The sequence below is a fragment of the Eucalyptus grandis genome, chromosome 3, assembly GCF_016545825.1.
Source record: "Eucalyptus grandis isolate ANBG69807.140 chromosome 3, ASM1654582v1, whole genome shotgun sequence".
In the NCBI taxonomy this organism is placed as follows: Eukaryota; Viridiplantae; Streptophyta; class Magnoliopsida; order Myrtales; family Myrtaceae; genus Eucalyptus; species Eucalyptus grandis.
This window is the reverse complement of record NC_052614.1, coordinates 59,479,083-59,499,341: the sequence shown is the minus strand read 5'-3', so window position 1 is coordinate 59,499,341 and position 20,259 is coordinate 59,479,083. Positions and strand designations below refer to the sequence as shown.

General features: G+C 37.5%; 1 protein-coding gene across 1 annotated transcript; it reads left to right on the top strand.

Moving 5' to 3' along the window:
- The first annotated feature begins 2,981 nt into the window (after positions 1–2,981).
- LOC104438014 (protein TIFY 10a) lies at positions 2,982–5,504 on the top strand. Its single transcript, XM_010051080.3, has 5 exons — positions 2,982–3,361; positions 4,027–4,198; positions 4,549–4,862; positions 4,971–5,028; positions 5,128–5,504. The coding sequence occupies exons 1-5, from the start codon at positions 3,214–3,216 to the stop codon at positions 5,234–5,236; spliced, it is 801 nt and encodes a 266-aa protein (XP_010049382.2). The 5' UTR covers positions 2,982–3,213; the 3' UTR covers positions 5,237–5,504.
- Positions 5,505–20,259: the final 14,755 nt, after the last annotated feature.

Sequence of the window (20,259 nt, the reverse complement as noted above, 5' to 3'; positions counted from 1 at the left end):
TTTTAGCAATAAAGTCTCGTGACGCGAACTTGGGTACGTACAAAAGCCCAGGCCATACGACCGTATCAGGAAGTTCCATCATCCCGAGGGAAGAGAATGGTGGCGGTTATTATCAGTCGCGACCATGTAAATGCGAAGGAACGATTTTGCTTCCCTAGCAAGGCTCGTACCCCCATATTTAATTCCCCAATTCGGTACATTGCCTTCATTTGAAATTAATAAATAAATAAAAATTTGACAGGCTGTTTTCGCAATAAATTCTCGTGACACGAGATTGGGTATGTTTAGAAGCCTGGGCCATACCATCGTATCGGAAAGCTCTAACATCTAGGAAGAAAATAATGGCATATGCCTTTCGTGTCGTACATGGAGTCCGGACAAGCTTCTGTTAGAAAATTGCTCTCGAGCAGTACGCTACCGTCCGATGAGCAATGTTGAAAGTAATACTACCCTGGGTAAATTGATTCAATCAATGATGCATAGTGATGTTAATAGTTGATAGGGAGTGGCTCGCTTTTCACACTCCCTTGCTTGACTCTATGGATAGTGGAGATGCATGTTTACACCATTGACATTGGGGTTCTTGAATAATTTGATTTCCACGTTATCAACTGACATTATTATTAATCGGGACAACTTTTCACATGAATCAAAACCTTCATACACGATTATGATGCGAACCTGAAAGGGACGTAGTAACAAATGAAATTTATAGAATAAATAATTAAATTATAGTGCTTCCTAATTGCACGACATCATGATTAGAGAATCAGATTCTGACACGTCCTGATTTTCAGTTGACACAGACCGACCATGATCATCCAAGTCCATTTTGTTCTCTTTCGGGTGTACACTTTATGTTCGCCATGCTTCTTAACATCATTCATAATTTCATATGGTAAATTGCCAAAAATAAATAAAAATGACCGACTCAATATTTAGAAAGTCGTCCGCATCCTCGCCCTTCATGCGTCGGCCGAATGCGATTGGACGCGAGGCGAGTGCATCTCGGGCCAGCGTGCTCCCGAGCTGCAGACGATCTTTCCCCCGAGCGACGGCCGTCGCTGTCACCGGCATTTTCCGCACGCGCGCCAGGTTGCGGTTGGGGCAAAAAGAGTAACGTGCGCTTTGCCGTGCCGCTCTGATTTTTCCAAGGCGTGGGAAAAAAATAGAAAAATGGAATATAAAGAAAAGGAGAAAGGAGAAGCGCGTGGGGCACACCCGACCGACCCCGCATCACGTCCGCCTCAACCTCCACCCGCAACACGGCACCCCACCCCCCAGACGCCCACTAACGGCAGTTAACGGCCATTCGGATTCGGACGTCGATAGTCGCAGGCCAGACGTGAAATTACATTACCACCCCCATGCTCCCTCCTCGGCTTGGATAGTGTTTGATGCAATCGAGTCGAGCCGATATACCGTCGAAATCTTAGCTCGATTGAATTTGACTAGAATTTAATTAAGATACGGGTGAATTACAACTCAATCTTAATCAAGTTGAGTGATTTTTCTTTACATCTATAAACATGTATATAGTCATACGTATATTATTGAACTAGGTGAATCTAAAGATTTACTTTATCTATTTTAAACTAATAAGTTCCAGTGAAAAAATTAATAGAAACTCCATGAGATTGGGAAGCCTCCCGAGTTAATCTCATTAGGTTGTATATTGATCAACTTGAACGCAAGCTTAATAAGAAATTCGAGTACCTCCAACTCGAAACTCAACTCTAAATCAGGCAAGCGATCTTAAACAATCATCAAACCATATTCAAGCTACTGGCAAATAATTTGACTTACTTCCATCCCTATAATTTTGAAGTAGGATAATTTCATCTATTGACTTTAATTTTAAAGTGTCAAATTTTACAAGTCATTTACTAAGGAAGATGAAAGAGTAGTTGGAAAATGATTTTTAAAAGGGTAAAAGTCACAAAAAATTCATAAACTTTGTTCACTGTGACATTTTTACCACAAATTTTTTTTGTGATGCAAAAGACCCAAAATTTATATCAATGACACATTTACCAAAAACTTATAGAGTATGACATATTTACTCCAAACTTATTTTTTATGATATCAAAAATCTCAAATTTTTTTTAGTGACACAAAAAATCCCAAAAAAATTTTCTAACACAAAACCCAAAAAAATTGTAATACAAAAAAATGTTTAGGATATAAGTTTTTTAAATGTGTAAATGTATAAAATTTTAGGGTTTTTGATGTTATAGAAAAAAATAGAAAAAAGTTCGGTGTACATATGTCACAATGAGCAAAGCTTTTGGTTTTTAGTGTTACAAAAAATAATTTAATGTAAATGTGTCTCTAGGCAAAGTTTAATATTTTTTTTGTGGCTTTTTCCCTTTTAAAACGAAATAATTGAATGTACAAAAATATGGAGATTCAATCGTCAAACCCAAAAATAATTCATAATGGCCATTTCGTTTTCATTTATTAAAAAATCGTATTACTTTTTATTTTATTTTGGATCCTACTACCATAACGTAACAAACTATATTCATTTAAAAGAAAATTCAAAGGGGGCCTCCCGTGCTGTTGCCTCGGCAAACTCAAAAGGGCAGTTCCGTAAATTCAACGGAAGGAGTCCAACCGTCGACGGCGTCAACTCGGGACAAAAGGACCACGTGTTTTTGCAGTTCTCCACAAAAAAAGCACGAACGCGCACCCCCCAACAAAGACCAGACATATTTTTAAAATATCAAAAAAAAAAATCCAAAAAACCCAAATTAAAAATTAAAAATTAAAAACCGACCCGAAAGATAATAATAAAAAAGGCATTGAAGAAGACCTACGAAGCTACGAGGAACCTCCTTCCTTCCCTCCCACACCCAACCCCAAAAAAATAAATAATAATAAATATATTCAATAAAAAAAATAAAAAAATAAAAAGAAAAAAAGAGGCCTCCCACATATTCCTCGTGCTTCTTACTACTCAACCAACAACACTCCTCCTTCCCCCAATAAATCACGTCCTTTAACCTCCTTCCCTATTCCTTCTTCTCCATCTCCATCTCCATCTCTCTGCATCTCTCTGCATCTCTCAGAGCATCGCAGGAACAACCCCGACCCCGACCGCTCTCGAGACTCGCCCTCCCCCCTCCATTCTGTGCTTTTCCTGTCCAGGAGTTCGCGTGCCGTCCTGGGTTCCCGTCGGATTATTCTTTTTCCCCTCGGCAGGACAGGAGGATGTCGTCGACGACCGCCTCGTCGGAGCTCTCCGATTTCGGCAGGCCCGCCAGGTCGCCGGAGAAGCCCGCCATCAACTTCTCCCAGACGTGCAGCCTGCTCAGCCAGTACCTGAAGGAGAAGGGCCCCCTCGGCGATCTCCCCCTCGGTGCGTTTCGTATTATAACTCCTCGTTCGTCGTCCTCGTCCGTCCGTTCGTTCCCCCACGCCGTCGAAAATGGTTGTTCTGCATACGGATGTTCCTCGTGGGAAACGAAATCGAAAATGGGTTTTGAATCCTTTCTTTTTTCCTTTTATTTTTGGGTCGAAAAATCCTTTTTTTTTTTTGTTATCTTGATTCGACGCCATCTTCTTCGTTTTCTCGTGCTGCGTTCGTGCGTCTTTCCACCTGCAAAAAGCTTTTCGGTTCTTTTCTGCATTTATGTCGAATGCGTCGTCGTGTTGCGGTGGCGGTTTTCGATTAATGCGATGACAATGATTTTTGCTCTTCGGATTTTTAATTATTCAACCACCCGCTCCTCCTCCGACAAACACTCGCGCTTTGAATTTGCCTTCCGACGATTTAGGCAAAAACGTGAAGAAAGTGCTTCCCGATTGCGTTCGCGTTCTGTTGAGATTATCTCTCTTCCGTTGCCTACAGAACCGGGCCTTGGGTTTCGCACCGAACGTGCCCTGGACCTGTATAAATTCGTTCTCGGAAGAGAGGTTTTTTCATGTAGTTTATAGGACGAGGTCTTGTCGAGTGCGAGAGTGAGCGAGGGTGCGAGATCGAGATGAATTATTTTCTGACGTATCGACATTATTACTATGCAGGTGCGCCCGAGATGTTCCGCCGGGCTGCGGCGGCGAACCCGATGAGCTTCGCGGCGGCGGCGGCGCCTCGTCCGCCGGTCAAGTCCATGAACCTGTTCCCTCAGCAAGCCGGGTTCGGCGGCTCCTCCACGAAGGAAGACGTCACCAAAGCTGCTGCTGCTGCTGATTCGACGTGAGTTGCAATTCGCCTTCTCTTGTAGAAACTCGATATTAACATGATAATGAAGTGATAAACATGCGTCGGACAAGTACCTTTTTTGCTGAATAGTGATTTGCTTGGCGAAGAAGCTTGTGCTCGAATGAATCTAATGATTAGTTTATTTAAAGCAAAGCAATAAAGAGGTTGTCCATGTTTCTGAGCCATTCGACATTCTTTACTTCAAGCAAATGCAAAGTCCTCTTCCTTGATTCATGGAGGGACATGGGTAGAGATATTTGTGGAATCTACTGTTCAATTTATCGAAAAAAATGTCTATTTTTATCGTGTCGTTAATTTTGGAAATTGTTTCTGTGGTGCTGCAGTGAGGCCAAACCTCCTGCTGCTAAGGAGCCGGAAACCGCGCAGATGACCATCTTCTATGGTGGACAAGTCATCGTGTTCAACGATTTTCCGGCCGATAAGGCGAAGGAGGTCATGCTCGTGGCCAGCAAGGGAAGCTCCCGCAGTTGCTCCCCGCCGGGCACTCCCAATCTGGCCCACCCGGCAAATGCTTATGCCCCTGAAACCGTCAAAAACCGGGTCGATCCGGGCCCGAGCCGTGGGCTCCCCCCGCACCATCCGGCTAATAACATTATCCAGGCGTGCATCGCCGGCCTCCCTGAGCCAACCGGTTCAGGTAAATGGCCCTCTTTTTTGGACCGTACGGCTTGATTTCTGTCGATTATGGAAGAACTTCGGATCCTTATCGAGCCTTTGCTGACGTTTCGTGTTCCTGTAACTGCAGATCTGCCCATCGCCCGGAGAAACTCGCTCCACCGCTTCCTGGAGAAGAGAAAAGATAGGTAGGCATTCCGATACGGTCGGACCCATCGCGATCTTTGATGTGTTTTCCATCTTCGAATCGACTGATGATCTTGTCCTTTCTGGTTGCATTTTCACAGGATAACAGCAAGAGCACCGTACCCAACAGCCGCCTCAGCTGCAGCTCCTCCTTCCAAGCCCGCTGCCGAGAGCAAGCCATGGCTCACTCTAGCTGCTCAGTCACAGTAGTTTGAGCAAATATTACTTTTATTATTACTGTTATTAGTTATTAATTTTAGCAATTATTAAGTTTTGTTGATGATGAATTTCCTTAGCTCCAGTGCCCTTTTTTGTTCTTTTGAGCTCTTGGCTCCACTGACCATCGAGCCAGTAAGCTTAATTAGGCCTAACTGTCCATCAAATTCTACCATTATTTTGTAATTAACTCCAGCAGCTCTCTTTTAATTACTACAATTACTACTAAATATAGCTAAATGCAACTGTTTCTGCTTCGCAATTCTCTCCTCTTTCTTTGGTTTGCATTGATTCATGCCGAGTTACTTTTTCCGTTCGAGTACGAAAATTTCCCATCCATCGTGTCTCGACCCGGTGAATCCGGCGGATTGAACTTTTTGTGAGCATGAAAGACGAGTTAGGGCTATCTTAATATGAATTAGATCACGTTCGGATCGGGACCAGCGCCCCCTACGTTGACACGCATGACCAAATCGGAATCAAATATATTTGCGGAAGACGCCGAATCCGTGGATTGGAAAAACCCTCACGCGTCTTTGAAAGTTGAGCACCGGACTGTCCATTTCACGAACGTAATTATAAAATCAGAAGATTCAAACAGGGCGGACAAGTAGTTTTTGTGGTCCATAAATTTTAAAAGAGCGGGTCAATTTAGTGGGAGGAGGTTAGGTGCCCTAAAGGAAGGAAAGAAGAATAAAGCGAAGCCTAATTTCGAGAATCCTTTCAAAATTTGGGCACATGGTTCACGTCTCTGTCCAGTCTTTGGTATGTATTGAAAATTCTCTGTTTTCTCAGGACAGCATCGACTGGGAGTAGGTTGGACAGACCCCCTTTTAGGATTGGCATCACATGCCGTGTTTTAAATGGTGGTAGGGTCGACCCAATTTGACCGAATCCATTCCTATCTTGTGACTTTTGTGAAACGGAATGCATGTGTGTGTGTGTGTGTTTTTATGGTCCTTTTTTTTGTATTTTTATGAATGTGGGTATTTTTTTTTTTTTCCTTCTTGGTGGATCCCGTTGCTTTTCTTTTCTTTGTTTCCCTTTGGTCATGTGGTGGGGGAGGTGACCAATGGTGGTGAGAGTTTTAGTATCTCTTTAGGTTATCGGTGGAAGCGTTGTATTGGTTCGATTTTGATTGGTCTTTCTTTGGAGGCAAGATGGGATAGAGCATGATTTTGGTTTTGGTTGCAGGGTCTTGGGTTTTGCTATTTGCATGTGCCTTGCTTTGTTCTTTGCATCAATTGGAATGGGTTCTCCGATTTGAGGAGCAAATGCATGTTGTTCTCCCCATATGCTTCTTTTTTGTAGGCGTAGCATGCGTAGAATATAGTGGCGATTAAATTGAAAAATCTGTAGTCAAGTTGATGCAACAACCAAGGGTGCCTGCAAAAGCGAATGTGAAATTTCAAGCTCGATTCTTGGTGGGTATGACTTTTTTGGGACAAGGAACAGGGAAGTAAATGATTGTTGAGTTATCTAACCTCGATGCAGAAGATTTGTCTTTGACAAAATAAAAATGATAATAGTTAATGTGAAATTTTATGGAATCACCGTCAGCTATTCAAAAAGTTCAAACTGTTAGATAAGTATGTTGATATTCAAATAAGCAGCCTATGAAGTGGCTCGACATATCAAAATCAAATAGTCAGACTCTTTGAGTTGTTATGATTGTGAACATTTAGTCATAGATTTGATTAATCATGTGACGATTAAATATAGAAAACCTAACTTTTTGATGTGAAGGCGTATTCATAGACGTGACAAATCATGGTTGTTGAATTCTCGAACCTTGGTGTAGATGATTTGTCTTTGACAAGATCGGAGTGACCTGACATATCACACGACGATAACATTGAAAAAGTTACAAAAAAGATCTAAATGGTGATAGTAAATATATGATTTTGTACAATCGATGTCAAGTGCTCCAAAAGTTAAAACTATTATATGAATACGTGATTTGATATTTAAATATTCTAACAATTAGCTTACAAAGTGGCCTAGTAAAAAATAAAAAGAAGATTGTTGACTCTTTGAGTTTTCCTTATGATCGTGAATGCTTAACCATAGATTTTATGAATCACGTGAACACCATATGGATATAAAGGCGTGATTATGGGTTTGACGAATTGTGGTTGTTGAATTCTTGGACCTCAATCTAGATGATTTGCCTTCGACAAGATCTGAAACATGATAATTAGTTGACGAAGTGGCCTGACATATAACATCAAAAAAGGAAAAGAAATATAGTCCAATCTTGAAGTTTCTCTTGCGCTCGTGGAGGCTTTATCATGGATTTCGCGAGTCACGAGGCCGTAAAATATGGAAAATATATATGTTCGATGTGATTCCACATCGATGAAACTGGAAACTTACAGTCTGATAATTTCTTCAACTTAAAGCAAGTTGACGCACGAAGTATAATCCCAATCTGCTAGCCGGTCTAGCCGCCCATGTTTTCCACATGCGTTAATGTCGCTCTCGAATTTTCTACATTACTTTAGTTGTTTTTCTTCGTTCTTCTTCCTTGTCAGTGATCATTATGCTCGGGAAAAAAATGATCATTATGCTTTTATACAAAGTTGGAAGGTAACTTACGCTAAGCGTGGCTGGTTAATTACGACTACAAGTCACCAACCTCAGTCACTGAAAAGATTGGTGTCGATTCACCGTCAAAAGGAGCAAGCTTCACTCAGTAGTCGTCAAGACAAATAAAAAGGTAATTAGGAAGCTTCGTTATTGGAAAAGTTGCGTTGGTTGTTCGTCTAATATAAAAATGGGCAAGCAATTGGGCAGGTTCAACCCAAAAAGTTGAACTGAATTGACCTTACTTGACTTTTTATAGGCTAGTTCACTAGGGGACTAGTATAGTATTCTGGTAAAAAAAAAAATTGAAGAACCGGCCTTGATCAATTCAGTTCTCGATTTTGTACCGAGAACCATAAGTGTAAGGTCGGCTTTGAACTAAATTTTAAGTCTCTTAAACACCTCCTTATATCTCACTTTCTTATTTGGTCCCATGTTAATTTTTTTTGGTGGGGAATTTTACATTACAACTACAAAATAGATTTGCTTGATTCACGGACGGAGAAATGACGAAACTAAAGAAAGGTAGGTTCGGCATAAAGCTAGTCCACATCTTTGATCTTAAAAAGTTGAATTAGCAATACTAACGGAAAAGAAAAATTGGGCTATTGCAAATAATAATAATAATAATAATTCAGCAATTATCGAAGAACATAAAAGGAATTGGGAGATTACGGATTTCAAAAGTTAAACCCTTAATTTTTTAATCAAAAAAGAAAGCTAAAACCTAAACCCATTCGAACTTTGGTACCACTGAACTATACATGATTATGATTTCTTTTTGTGTCTTTTGAAATTAGAAACCATTTAGAAATGAAATTATTTCTTTTAATATAGGTGAGAAAGATGGCTCGAATATGTTGAGAATGAAATTTTAAATATCATTTGTAAGTCATAAGCTCTATTTCTTTCATAAAAAAAATGAATGATTTGGAAAATATTTTCTTAAAAATAATTACTCGTAATCGTTATTTTTGTGCAATACAAGTAATCATTTGAAAAAAATCCAAATAATTTATTTTGATGAATTTAACAGAAACATAACAAATACAAATATAGTTATAGGCATGATTTTCAACCAGTAAGAAGTTGGAATAAGATAATTATATGACCACTGATTAACGGGGTGATGGCAAGCTAAATAACATCGACAAAAGCAAGCCTTTCAATCCATAGACATATGAATGTACGATGTCTTGGGTGTGGCGTGACGAGATGAATCATAACCCCAACTTAGGCAACGCCGGGGCCGGGAGAAATCGCCGTTGCATCGTGGTCCCTAGCTTGGACCATCGGCTTCCAAAATAATGACCAAATCGAAATATGCAAAAGTATGAATTTTGCCAAGTTTGGGCCGGGCTTGTTCATCATCAGGTGAAATGTCATTTCACACAACCTCAAGCCCATTCTCTCTTAATATGAAAAAGGCCCTCCACCAACTTTGCATTGCAGTGGGCAAATTCATCGCAAAATGGGCTGAAACTTCGCAAGGGCTCATCTCATCCTCTTTCTTTATTCCCAATCAGGTTGGCCAGTTTGACATGTTCTGCACTTGAGGCTTTTGAGGTTTTCAAGCAATCACATTCTCAAAGGGCTAATTCCATAAAAAAAAAGCACGAACTTTAGGTGTTGTCCCAAATTTTACCTGAACTTTATTTTGTCTATAAAAAAAAAAATACGAAGTTTAGGTGTTATCCCAAATTTGGCCCGAACTTTATTTTGTCTAAAAAAAAGCACGAACTTTAAGTATTGTCCCAAATCTAGCCCGGAATTTATTTTGTCTAAAAAAATACACAAATTTTCACTTGTGTCTCAAATCTGACTATCCATTAACCCTCATTCCACAGTTATTCAACATGGCATTTCCATGTCAGTAATAATATTCAACGCAGCAAAATGATGCTGCATTCGAGTGTTTGTAAAAAGTGTTAAATTTAACTTTGCCTTCCAATGAGGTGAACTTTACAAATGATTCTCATGGGAAAAATAATTCAGTAGCTTCAGTTCTAAAGGACGAGGTATATAGCTAGGACCATTAGATCAATTAACAATTGGCAAACTGTTTGCAATGTCAAAAGCTGGGTTACATTGCCTTAAAGCGAGATATTAAAAGCGTGCGCATCTTGTAGTTAAATAGAGATGTGAAGCCTATTTGTAATAGAATTACTTTATTTTGTCTCAAATAAAGTTTGGGCCAGATTTGGGACAACACACTAAATTTCGTGTTTTTTTTTTAGACTAAATAAAGTTCGGGCTAGATTTGGGACAACCCTAAAGTTTGTGCTTTTTTTTAAAACAAAATAAAAGTTCGGGCTAAATTTGGGACAACACCTAAAGTTGTGTTTTTTTATGGAATTGATCCCATTCTCGCAACATCACTCCCGGAAGGGTTTTTACGTCAACTCGTGAATCGAACCTGAAATCTTGCATTTCTCGAGCCAATAGGTCGAGGGCCAATGATGTCGACGGAGTAGGGTTTGGTTTTGCTCTATGCATTTCTTCAGAATTTTAGGGCCTGGTAACCGATTGAGGCTCTCACCAGAGCCCGACATGGGCAAGTCTAATCAAACCGGGGCACTCACATCTGGCTAATACAAACCACCCGGCCTGAATGGAAGGATTTCGCAATGGGCTCATTTAATGAAATGGGCGGGCCTCTTGAGCGAGCATGGTCCATCAGTGATTGGTTTAAATTGTCCGAAAGTCTTTGGACTTAATAACTTCGTGGGCAGTTTAGTGCTGCGTTTTGATTCGACTGGGATGAAGTCATTGCACGTTCCAAATATGCGAGTTTTTAAATATTAATTTGAAAATAATGCTAAGAAATCAAATACATATATATAATTTTTTTTTAAAAAAAAAGACCACACTCTTCGTTGGAATTTTTTAATTTTTATTTGTTTAAATTGAAAAAAATAATGTATGCAAATTTTTAAATATAAATTTTGACAATAATGCTAAAAAAATCAAATATATATGCAAAAAAATCAAATATATAAATAATTTAATTTCAAATACCAAAATATATTTAATTTTTTAGCATTTATATATATTTGATTTTTTTAGCATTATTTTGGCAATTAAAAAATAATGATGAGGGCAAAATCAGAAATTTGAAGAATGAGTGAGCCTAGTTTTGGAAAAAAAAAATAAGTTTAAGCTTTTGGCTAAACTTTGAAAGCTCAAAACTAGTCTATACTAACATTGGGCTTCAACTTTCCTAATGTTGACTTTCACTTGAAAGCTACTTCAAAATAATTACCAAACAGTTCAGTATTTCTCCAAGGAACTTTGGAGGCTAAGCACCATTGGGAATGTTGAACTAAACGCACCCATAATGGATCGCGAATCTAGACCAAACCGTATGTTAAGTTTCGTCCTCTTGCGTGTTGTCATATCGGACTTGGAATCTTCGAATTAAGATTTTCGAACTCCGTGCGAGAAAATTACCAATTTTTTTTTTTAAAACCTATCATATGGAAGTGACAATTTACTAATTTCGTAATAAATATTTATATTTGGCCAGTTTAGTTCTCAACTTTATGAAGATTTGCCAATATTGCCTTTTAAATCAAATTTAACCAGAAATGGCTAACATACATTAGTCGTCCAAGATTACGACCGACTTTGACATTGACAATTCTTGTAATCAAATTAAAAAGTTTAAAATTGAATTAGTATCGGTATAATATGAATTTTCCCAATTCCATGTAGTTGCTTGATTTGAAATGATTTGAAATAGTTGAGAAATGGCACTAATGTCATCTAAACCGCTCTATATAATTGTATAAAGTAAAATGGGCCTCATTTTCAAAATGTTCTCAAATATATCTCATCATCAAATATTGTCAACTATACCATTCTATTACACAAAAAAAAAAAAAAACAATTCTTTGGTTAATTTAAAACTCAGGGACGAGATAGCCTTCGCAGGTTGAAAACTTTTCATTGATTTTCATGTATAAAGAAAAGTTCAAATAAGAAAATGAAGTACTGTTATTTTCTTAAATAATGATATAAAGTGAATATTGTTTTAAACAATGGCTGAAAGTACTCATATTTTTTAAATGAGAGCTTGAAATGGACTCTCTCTTTTTTCAAGTAAGGGTCTAAAGTGACCATATCAATTTCAATGAAAGGTTTGCACTTACTATTTGGCAAAGGGCAATTTCGTCTTTTAATTTTTAATTTTTTTCTTTTTTTTCTTTCTTTTCCTACTTTTTCTCTTTCCACAAAAAAGCAAACTAAAAAAAATAAAACTTAAAAAGAAATTTAAAAAAAGAACACACACAAGATAGATGGCTCCCTCTTGCCTGTGGTTGCCACCCTATCCCCTAGTGCCCCCAGACTTGAGTGGCGAGTTCTAGGGGTCATGGGCTAGGGTGGTTGACCTTTGCCTAGATATGGGAGAGGGTGAGGGTCGCTACTCTCTCCCATTTTTGGTAGGGGCCTGTTGACTATCGCCTCTGGTCGGTGATGGTTGTCAACCCTCGCCCAAGTGTTGATGACTCGGCCAGCCATTATCATTGTTCCATCGGCGATGGGGTGGCAACCATAGGCAAGAGGGAGCCTTCCGACTTGTATTTTTGTTTTTTTAATAGAATTGTTAACCTATTTAAATTTAAATTATGTTTGGACGAAAATATCTTTCATCAGTTGAAATATTTTGCCGGCTGGCAAGGCTAAGCCCTTATTTAAAATAATCATATTTACTTTAGGCTATTCTTTGATACTGATATAACCACCTCATACCCTTATCTGATATAAGGTCTATTTCGGACCATTATTTGAGAAAATGAGAGTATTGCGAGCCCTTATTTGAAATTTTCCCTCTATATCCACAAATCCATCAATGATGATGTAGCTCAATTTAAATTTGCCTCATCTTGCCCAATCACAAGCAAAATGATAATACATGTCATCACATAAAAAGTACAACAATATGTTTTAAGAATCTACAAAGATGATCTCGAATGCAGCATAGCTAACTTGTAAAGCTAGAGTCGACATATAATTGCACCTCATCTTAAATTTGGGCTTCCTTTCTGTAGTCTTGAAACCTCTACTTGAATTTATGTGTCTTCATCTTCGATACGCAGCCAAGAATCAAGAGTGTCTTAAGTAATACAAAAAAAAAGGTTAGCACTAGAGTAATAGAATTAAAGAAGATAAATTGAATATACTCTCAACAGCTCTAGGCCGACACCTAATTAACTTTTCACTAGAATTTTTCTCATTCTCCTTCTTCTTCTTCTTCTTCTTCTTCTTCTTCTTCTTCTTCTTTTGGAATTTCTTGCTCTAGTTCTAGATTTTCTTCTGGATCTTCCTGCTCTAGATCCTTTGTTGTGACAAAACTGGTAAATGAGTGTCAATCTCTATTGGACCCCTAATTTTGAGTGCCGTTGATGCAATTGGAGGACCGAGATCGAGAGGATATTCCGTCATTGCTTTGTCTTTCTTAGTTGCTTCAGTTGATTGAGGATGACACTGTCTTATACGATTGAAAATAGTCTTGATGGCTTCCTCATAAGAGCTCTCAATGTGAAGGAGAGCCACCAGCTAGTATACTCTGTTATAACTCCTGGAGAAGGTTGACGGGATTCAAAGTTTGGAAAGAATCGACCTTACATTGTCATAGTTATTCGAGAGAAACCAACAAAAGGCTCATTCTTCTGGAAATTGTACTTATTTCTATTAATCAAAGAATATTCTATAGAGTAAGTAATTGTCATTGGTATACTCTAATAGAGACCAAATTGCCTAGCATAGTATTGCAGGAGTAAACTTCAAACCCATAGTAAAATCTTCCATTTTTGTAGAGCCATATTGGAAGATCAATTGGAGTAAGTAAACTTAACCATAATTCATCGAAGTTATCTAGGTAATCAATGCTCGCATAAAAAAGGTAATAGAACTCGGGAGTATCATAAGGAAAGAGTTTGACACGATCATGGTCAAAGTTTAGTATCTCCCGAAGGAAGTAAACAAACAAGAAAGTGTCACTAGGAACTTTCAATTTCATGATAAGTAGTTAATAGCCCATACTATGAGGTTTTGGCATATATGACTAAGTGTTCACGATCATAACAAAACTCAAAGTTATGAAGGCGTAATCATAGACTTGACAAATCATGGTTGTTGAATTCTCAAACCTTAGTGTAGGTGATTTGTCTTTGACAAGATCATAGTGGCCTGACATATCACACGATGGTAACATTGAAAAAGTTACAAAAAAAATCTAAATGATGACAATAAATATATGATTTCGTAAAATCGCTGCCAATTGTTCTAAAAGTTAAAATTATTATATGAATACGTGATTTGATATTTAAATATATTTAATAGTTAGCTTACAAAGTGGCCTAATAAAAAATAAAAAGAAGATTGTCAACTCTTTGAGCTTTTCTTATGATCGTGAATGCTTAATCATAGATTTGATGAATCACGTGAGTATCAAATATAGAAAACCTATCTTTTTTTATATAAAGGCGTGATTATGGGTTTGACTAATTGTGGTTGTTGAATTCTTGGACCTTAATGTAGATGATTTGCCTTCGACAAGATCTAAAACATGACAATTAGTTGACGAAGTGGCCTGACATATAACATCAAAAAAGGAAAAGCAAAATAGTCGAATCTTGAAGTTTCTCTTGCGCTCGTGGAGGCTTTATCATGGATATCGTGAGTCACGAGGCCGTGAAATATGGAAAATATATATGTTCGATGTGATTCCACATTGATGAAACTGGAAACTTACAGTCTGATAATTTCTTCAAATTAAAGCAAGTTGACGCACGAATTATAATCCCAATCTGCTCGCAAAAGTAAAGCTGGCCTGTCTAGCAGCCCATGTTTTCCACATGCGTTAATGTCGCTCTCGAATTTTCTACATTACTTTAGTTGTTTTACTTCGTTGTCAGTGATCATTATGCTTGGGAAAAAAATGATCATTATGCTTTTATACAAAGTTGGAAGGTAAATTACGCTAAGCGTGGCTGGTTAATTACGACTAACAGTCACCAACCTCAGTCACTGAAAAGATTGGAGTTGATCCATCGTCAAAAGCAAGCTTCACTCAGTAGTCGTCAAGACAAATGAAGGTAATTAGGAAGCTTCGTTATTGGAAAAGTTGCGTAGGTTGTTCGTCGAATAAAAAAATGGGCAGGCAATGGGGCAGGGTCAACCCAAAAAATTAAACTGAATTGACCTTACTCGACTTATTATAGGCTAGTTCACTCGGGGACTGGTTTAGTATTCCGGTAAAAAAATTGAAAATCTGGCGTTGATCAATTCAGTTCTTGATTTTGTACCCAGAACCATAAGTGTAAGGTCGGCTTTGAACTAAATTTTAAGTCTCTTAAACACCTCCTTATATCTCACTTTCTTATTTGGTCCCATGTTAATTTGTTTTGTGGGGAATTTTACATTACAACTACAAAATAGATTTGCTTGATTCACAGACGAAGAAATGACGAAACTAAAGAAAGGTAGGTTCGGCATAAAGCATGTCCACATCTTTGATCTTAAAAAGTTGAATTAGCAATATTAATGGAAAATAAAAATTGGGCTATTGCAAAAAATAATAATAATAATTCAGCAATTATCGAAGAACATAAAAGGAATTGAGAGACTACGGATTTCAAAAGTTAAAGCCTTAATTTTTTAATCAAAAAAGAAAGTTAAACCTTAAACCCATTCGAACTTCGGTACCACTGAACTATACATGATTATGATTTCTTTTTGTGTCTTTTGAAAATAAAAACAATTTGGAAATGAAATTATTTCTTTTAATATAGGTGAGAAAGATGGCTCAAATATGTTGAGAATGGAATTTTAAATATCATTTGTAAGTCATAGGCTCCATTTCTTTCATAAAAAAAAAAAAAATGATTTGAAAAATATTTTCTTAAAAATAATTACTTGTAATCGTTATTTTCGCGCAATACAAGTAATTATTTAAAAAAAAAATCAAATAATTTATTTTGATGAATTTAACAGAAACTTAACAAATATAAATATAGTTATAGGCATGATTTTCAACTGTAAGAAGCTGAAAAAAGATAATTATATGGCAACGCTGATTAACGGGGTGATGGCAAACTAAATGATATCGACAAAAGCAAGCCTTTCGATCTGTATGACGTCTTGGGTGTGGCGAGACGAGATGAATCATAACCGCAACATAGGCAACGCCGGGGCCGGGAGAAATCGCCGTTGCGTCGTGGTCCCTAGCTTGGACCTTCAGCTTCCAAAATAATGACCAAATAGAAATATGCAAAAGTATGAATTTTGCCAAGTTTGGGCCAGGCTTCTTCATCATCAGGTGAAATGTCATTTCACACAACCTCAAGCCCATTCTCTCTTAATATGAAAAAGGCCCTCCAACACCAACCTTGCATTGCAATGGGCAAATTCGTCGCAAAATGGGCTGAAACTTCGCAAGGGCTCATCTCATCCTCTTTCTTTATTCCCAATCAGGTTGGCCGGTTTGACTTGTTCTGCACTTGAGGCTTTTGAGGTTTCCAAGCAAAATCACATTCTCGCAACATCACTCCTGGAAGGGTTTTTACGTCAACTCGCGAATCGAACCTCAAATCCTGCGTTTCTCGAGCTAAGAGGTCGAGGGCCAATTATGTCGATGGAGTAGGGTCTGCTTTTGCTCCATGCATTTCTTCAGAATTTTAGGGCCTGGTAAACCGATTGAGGCTCTCGCCGGAGCCCGACATGGGCGGGTCTAATTGGACCGGGGCACTCACATCTGGTGAATACGGACCAACAACCTGAATAAAAGGATTTTGCAATGAGCTCATTTGATGAAACGGGGAGGCCTCTTAAGCGGGCCATGGCCCATCAGAGATCGACATTATGGTATTGTCCGAAAATCTTGGACTTAATAACTACGTGGGTGGTTCCCATGCTGCGTTTTGATTCGATTGGAAATGGTCTGGTCATCACACGTTCCAAATAAGTGAAAGTTAAATGAACACGGAGTTATAATGGATCGCTAATCTAGACAAACCATATGTTAAGTTCGGTTCTTTTGCATGTTGTCATATCGGACTTGGAATCTTCGAATTAAGATTTTCTAACTCCACGTGAGAAAATTACCATCTTTTTTTTTTTAAATCTATCGTATGAAAGTGACAATTTACTAATTCGTAATAAATATTTACATTTGGCCAATTTAATTCTCAATTTTATGATGATTTGCCAATATTGCCTTTCAAATTAATTTTAACTAGAAATGGTTAACATATATTAGTGGTCCAAGATTACGACCGACTTTGACATTAACAATTCTTGCAACCAAATTAAAAGGTTTAAAGTTGAATTAGTATCGGTATAATATGAATTTTCCCAATTCCATGTAGTTGCTTGATTTGAAATGATTTGAAATAGTTGAGAAAGAGGGCTAATATCATCTATACCACTCTATATAATTGCATAAAGTAAAATGGGCCTCATTTTCAAAATGTTCTCAAATATGTCTCATCATCAAATATTGTCAACTATACCATTCTATTAAAAAAAAAAAGCAATTCTTTGGTTAATTTAATACTCAGGGGCAAGGTAGCCTTCGCAAGTTGAAAACTTTTATTGATTTTCTTATATAAAGAAAATTCCAAATAAGAATTTGAAGTGCTGTCATTTTCTTAATTAATGGTATAAAGTGAACATTGTTTCAAATAATAGCTCAAAATGCTCCTATTCTTCAAATGAGGGCTTGAAATGACTTTTTTTTTCAAGTAACGGTTTAAAGTGACCATATCAATTTCAATGAAATGTTTGCACTTACTATTTGGTAAAGGGTAATTTCGTCTTTTAATTTTTAATTTTTTTTTCCTTTTTTCTTTCTTTTCCTACTTTTTCTCTTTAAAAAAACAAACTAAAAAAATAAAACTTAAAAAGAAATTAAAAAAAAAAAAAAGAACACACATGGGATAGATGGCTCCCTGTGGTTGCCATCCTATCACTAATTGCCCCTAGACTTGGACGGCAAGAACTAGGGTTCATGGGCTAGGGTGGCTGACCCTTGCCTAGATATGGGAGAGGATGAGGGTCGCTACTCTCTCCCATTTTTGGTGAGGGTCTGTTGGCTATCGCCTTTGGTTGATGATGGTCATCGACCCTCGTCCAAGCGCTAAAGACTCGGCCAGCCATTATCGTTGCTCCATCGGCGATGGGGTGGCAACCATAGGCAAGAGGGAGCCCTCCGACTTGTATTTTTGTTTTTTTAATAAAATTGTTAACCTATTTAAATTTAAATTATGTTTGGACGAAAATATCTTTGATCGGTTAAAAAATTTTGCCGGCTAGCGAGGCTAAGCCTTTATTTAAAATAATCATATATACTTTAGGTTATTATTTGAGACTGATATAATTACTTCATACCTTTATCTAAAATAAGGTCTATTCAAATCAGTATTTGAGAAAATGAGAGTACTGCGGGCCCTTATTTGAAATTTTCCCTCTATATCCACAAATCCATCAATGATGATGTAGCTCAATTTAAATTTGCCTCATCCTGCCCAATCACAAGCAAAATGATAATACACGTCATCACATAAAAAGTACAACGAAACGTTTTAAGAATCTACAAAGATGATCTCAAATGCAGCATAGCTAACTCGTAAAGCTAGAGTCGACGAATAATTGCACCTCGTCTCAAATTTGGGCTTTCTTTCTCTAGTCTTGAAACCTCTACTTAAATCTCTATGTCTTCATCTTTGATATGCAGTCAAGAATCAAGAGTGTCTTAAGTACTACAGGAAAAAGGTTAGCACTAGAGCAATAGAATTAAAGAAGATAAATTGAATATACTCTCAACAGCTCTAGGCCGACGCCTGATTAACTTTTCACTAGAATCTTCTTATTCTTATTCTTATTCTTCTTCTTCTTTTGGAATTTCTTGCTCTAGTTCTAGATTTTCTTATGGATCCTCTTGCTCTTGATCCTTTTGTTGTGACAGAATAGGTAAACGAGCGTCAATCTCTATTAGACCCCTAATTCTGAGTGCCGTTGATACAATTAGAGGACCAAGATCGAGAAGATATTCCAGCTTTGCTTTGTCTTTCTTAGTTGCTTCAGTTGATTGAAGATGACACTGTCTTATACGATTGAAAATAGTCTTGATGGCTTCCTCATAAGAGCTCTCAAATATGAAGGAGATCCACTAGCTAGCATACTTTGTTATAACTCCTAGAGAAGGTTGACAAGATTCAAAGTTTGGAAAGAATCGACCCCACAATATCACAGTTATTTGAGAGCAACAGACAAAAGGCTCATTCTTCTGGAAATTGTACTTATTTCTATTCATCAAAGGATATTCTATAGAGTAAGCAATTGGCACTGGTATACTCTGATAGAGACCAAATTGCCTGGCACAGTACTTCGGGAGTAAACTTCAAACCCATAGTAAAATCTTCCTTTTTTGCAGAGCCATATTGGAAGATCAATTAGAGTAAGTAAACTTAACCATAATTCATCGAAGTTATCTAGGTAATCAATGCTTGCATAAAAAATGTAATAGAACTCGGGAGTATCATAAGGAAAGAGTTCAACATGATAATGGTCAAAGTTTAGTATCTCCTTAATGAAGTAAACAGCCCAGACTATGAGGTTTTGGCATATATGACTAAGCGTTCATGATCATAACAAAAACTCAAAGATATGAAGGCATAATCATTGACTTGACAAATCATGGTTGTTGAATTCTCGAACCTTAGTGTAGGTGATTTGTCTTTGACAAGATCGGAGTGGCTTGACATATCACATGACAGTAACATTGAAAAATTTACAAAAAAAAATTGAATGATGACAATAAATATATAATTTCGTAAAATCGTTGCCAATTGTTCTAAAAGTTAAAACTATTATATGAATACGTGATTTGATATTTAAATATTCTAATAGTTAGCTTACAAAGTGGCCTAATAAAAAATAAAAAGAAGATTGTCGACTTTTTGAGTTTTTCTTATGATCGTGAATGCTTAATCATAGATTTGATGAATCACGTGAGCATCAAATATAGAAAACCTATCTTTTTTATATAAAGGCGTGATTATGGGTTTGACGAATTGTGGTTGTTGAATTCTTGGACCTTAACGTTGATGATTTGCCTTCGACAAGATCTAAAACGTGATAATTAGTTGACGAAGTGGCCTGACATATAACATCAAAATAGGAAAAGAAAAACAGTCGAATCTTGAAGTTTCTCTTGCGTTCGTGGAGGCTTTATCATGGATTTCGCGAGTCACGAGGCCCTGAAATATGGAAAACGTATCTGTTCGATGTGATTCCACATTGATGAAACTGGAAACTTACAGTCTGATAATTTCTTCCACTTAAAGCAAGTTGACGCAAGAAGTATAATCCCAATCTGCTCGCAAAAGTAAAGCTGGCCTGTCTAGCAGCCCATGTTTTCCACATGC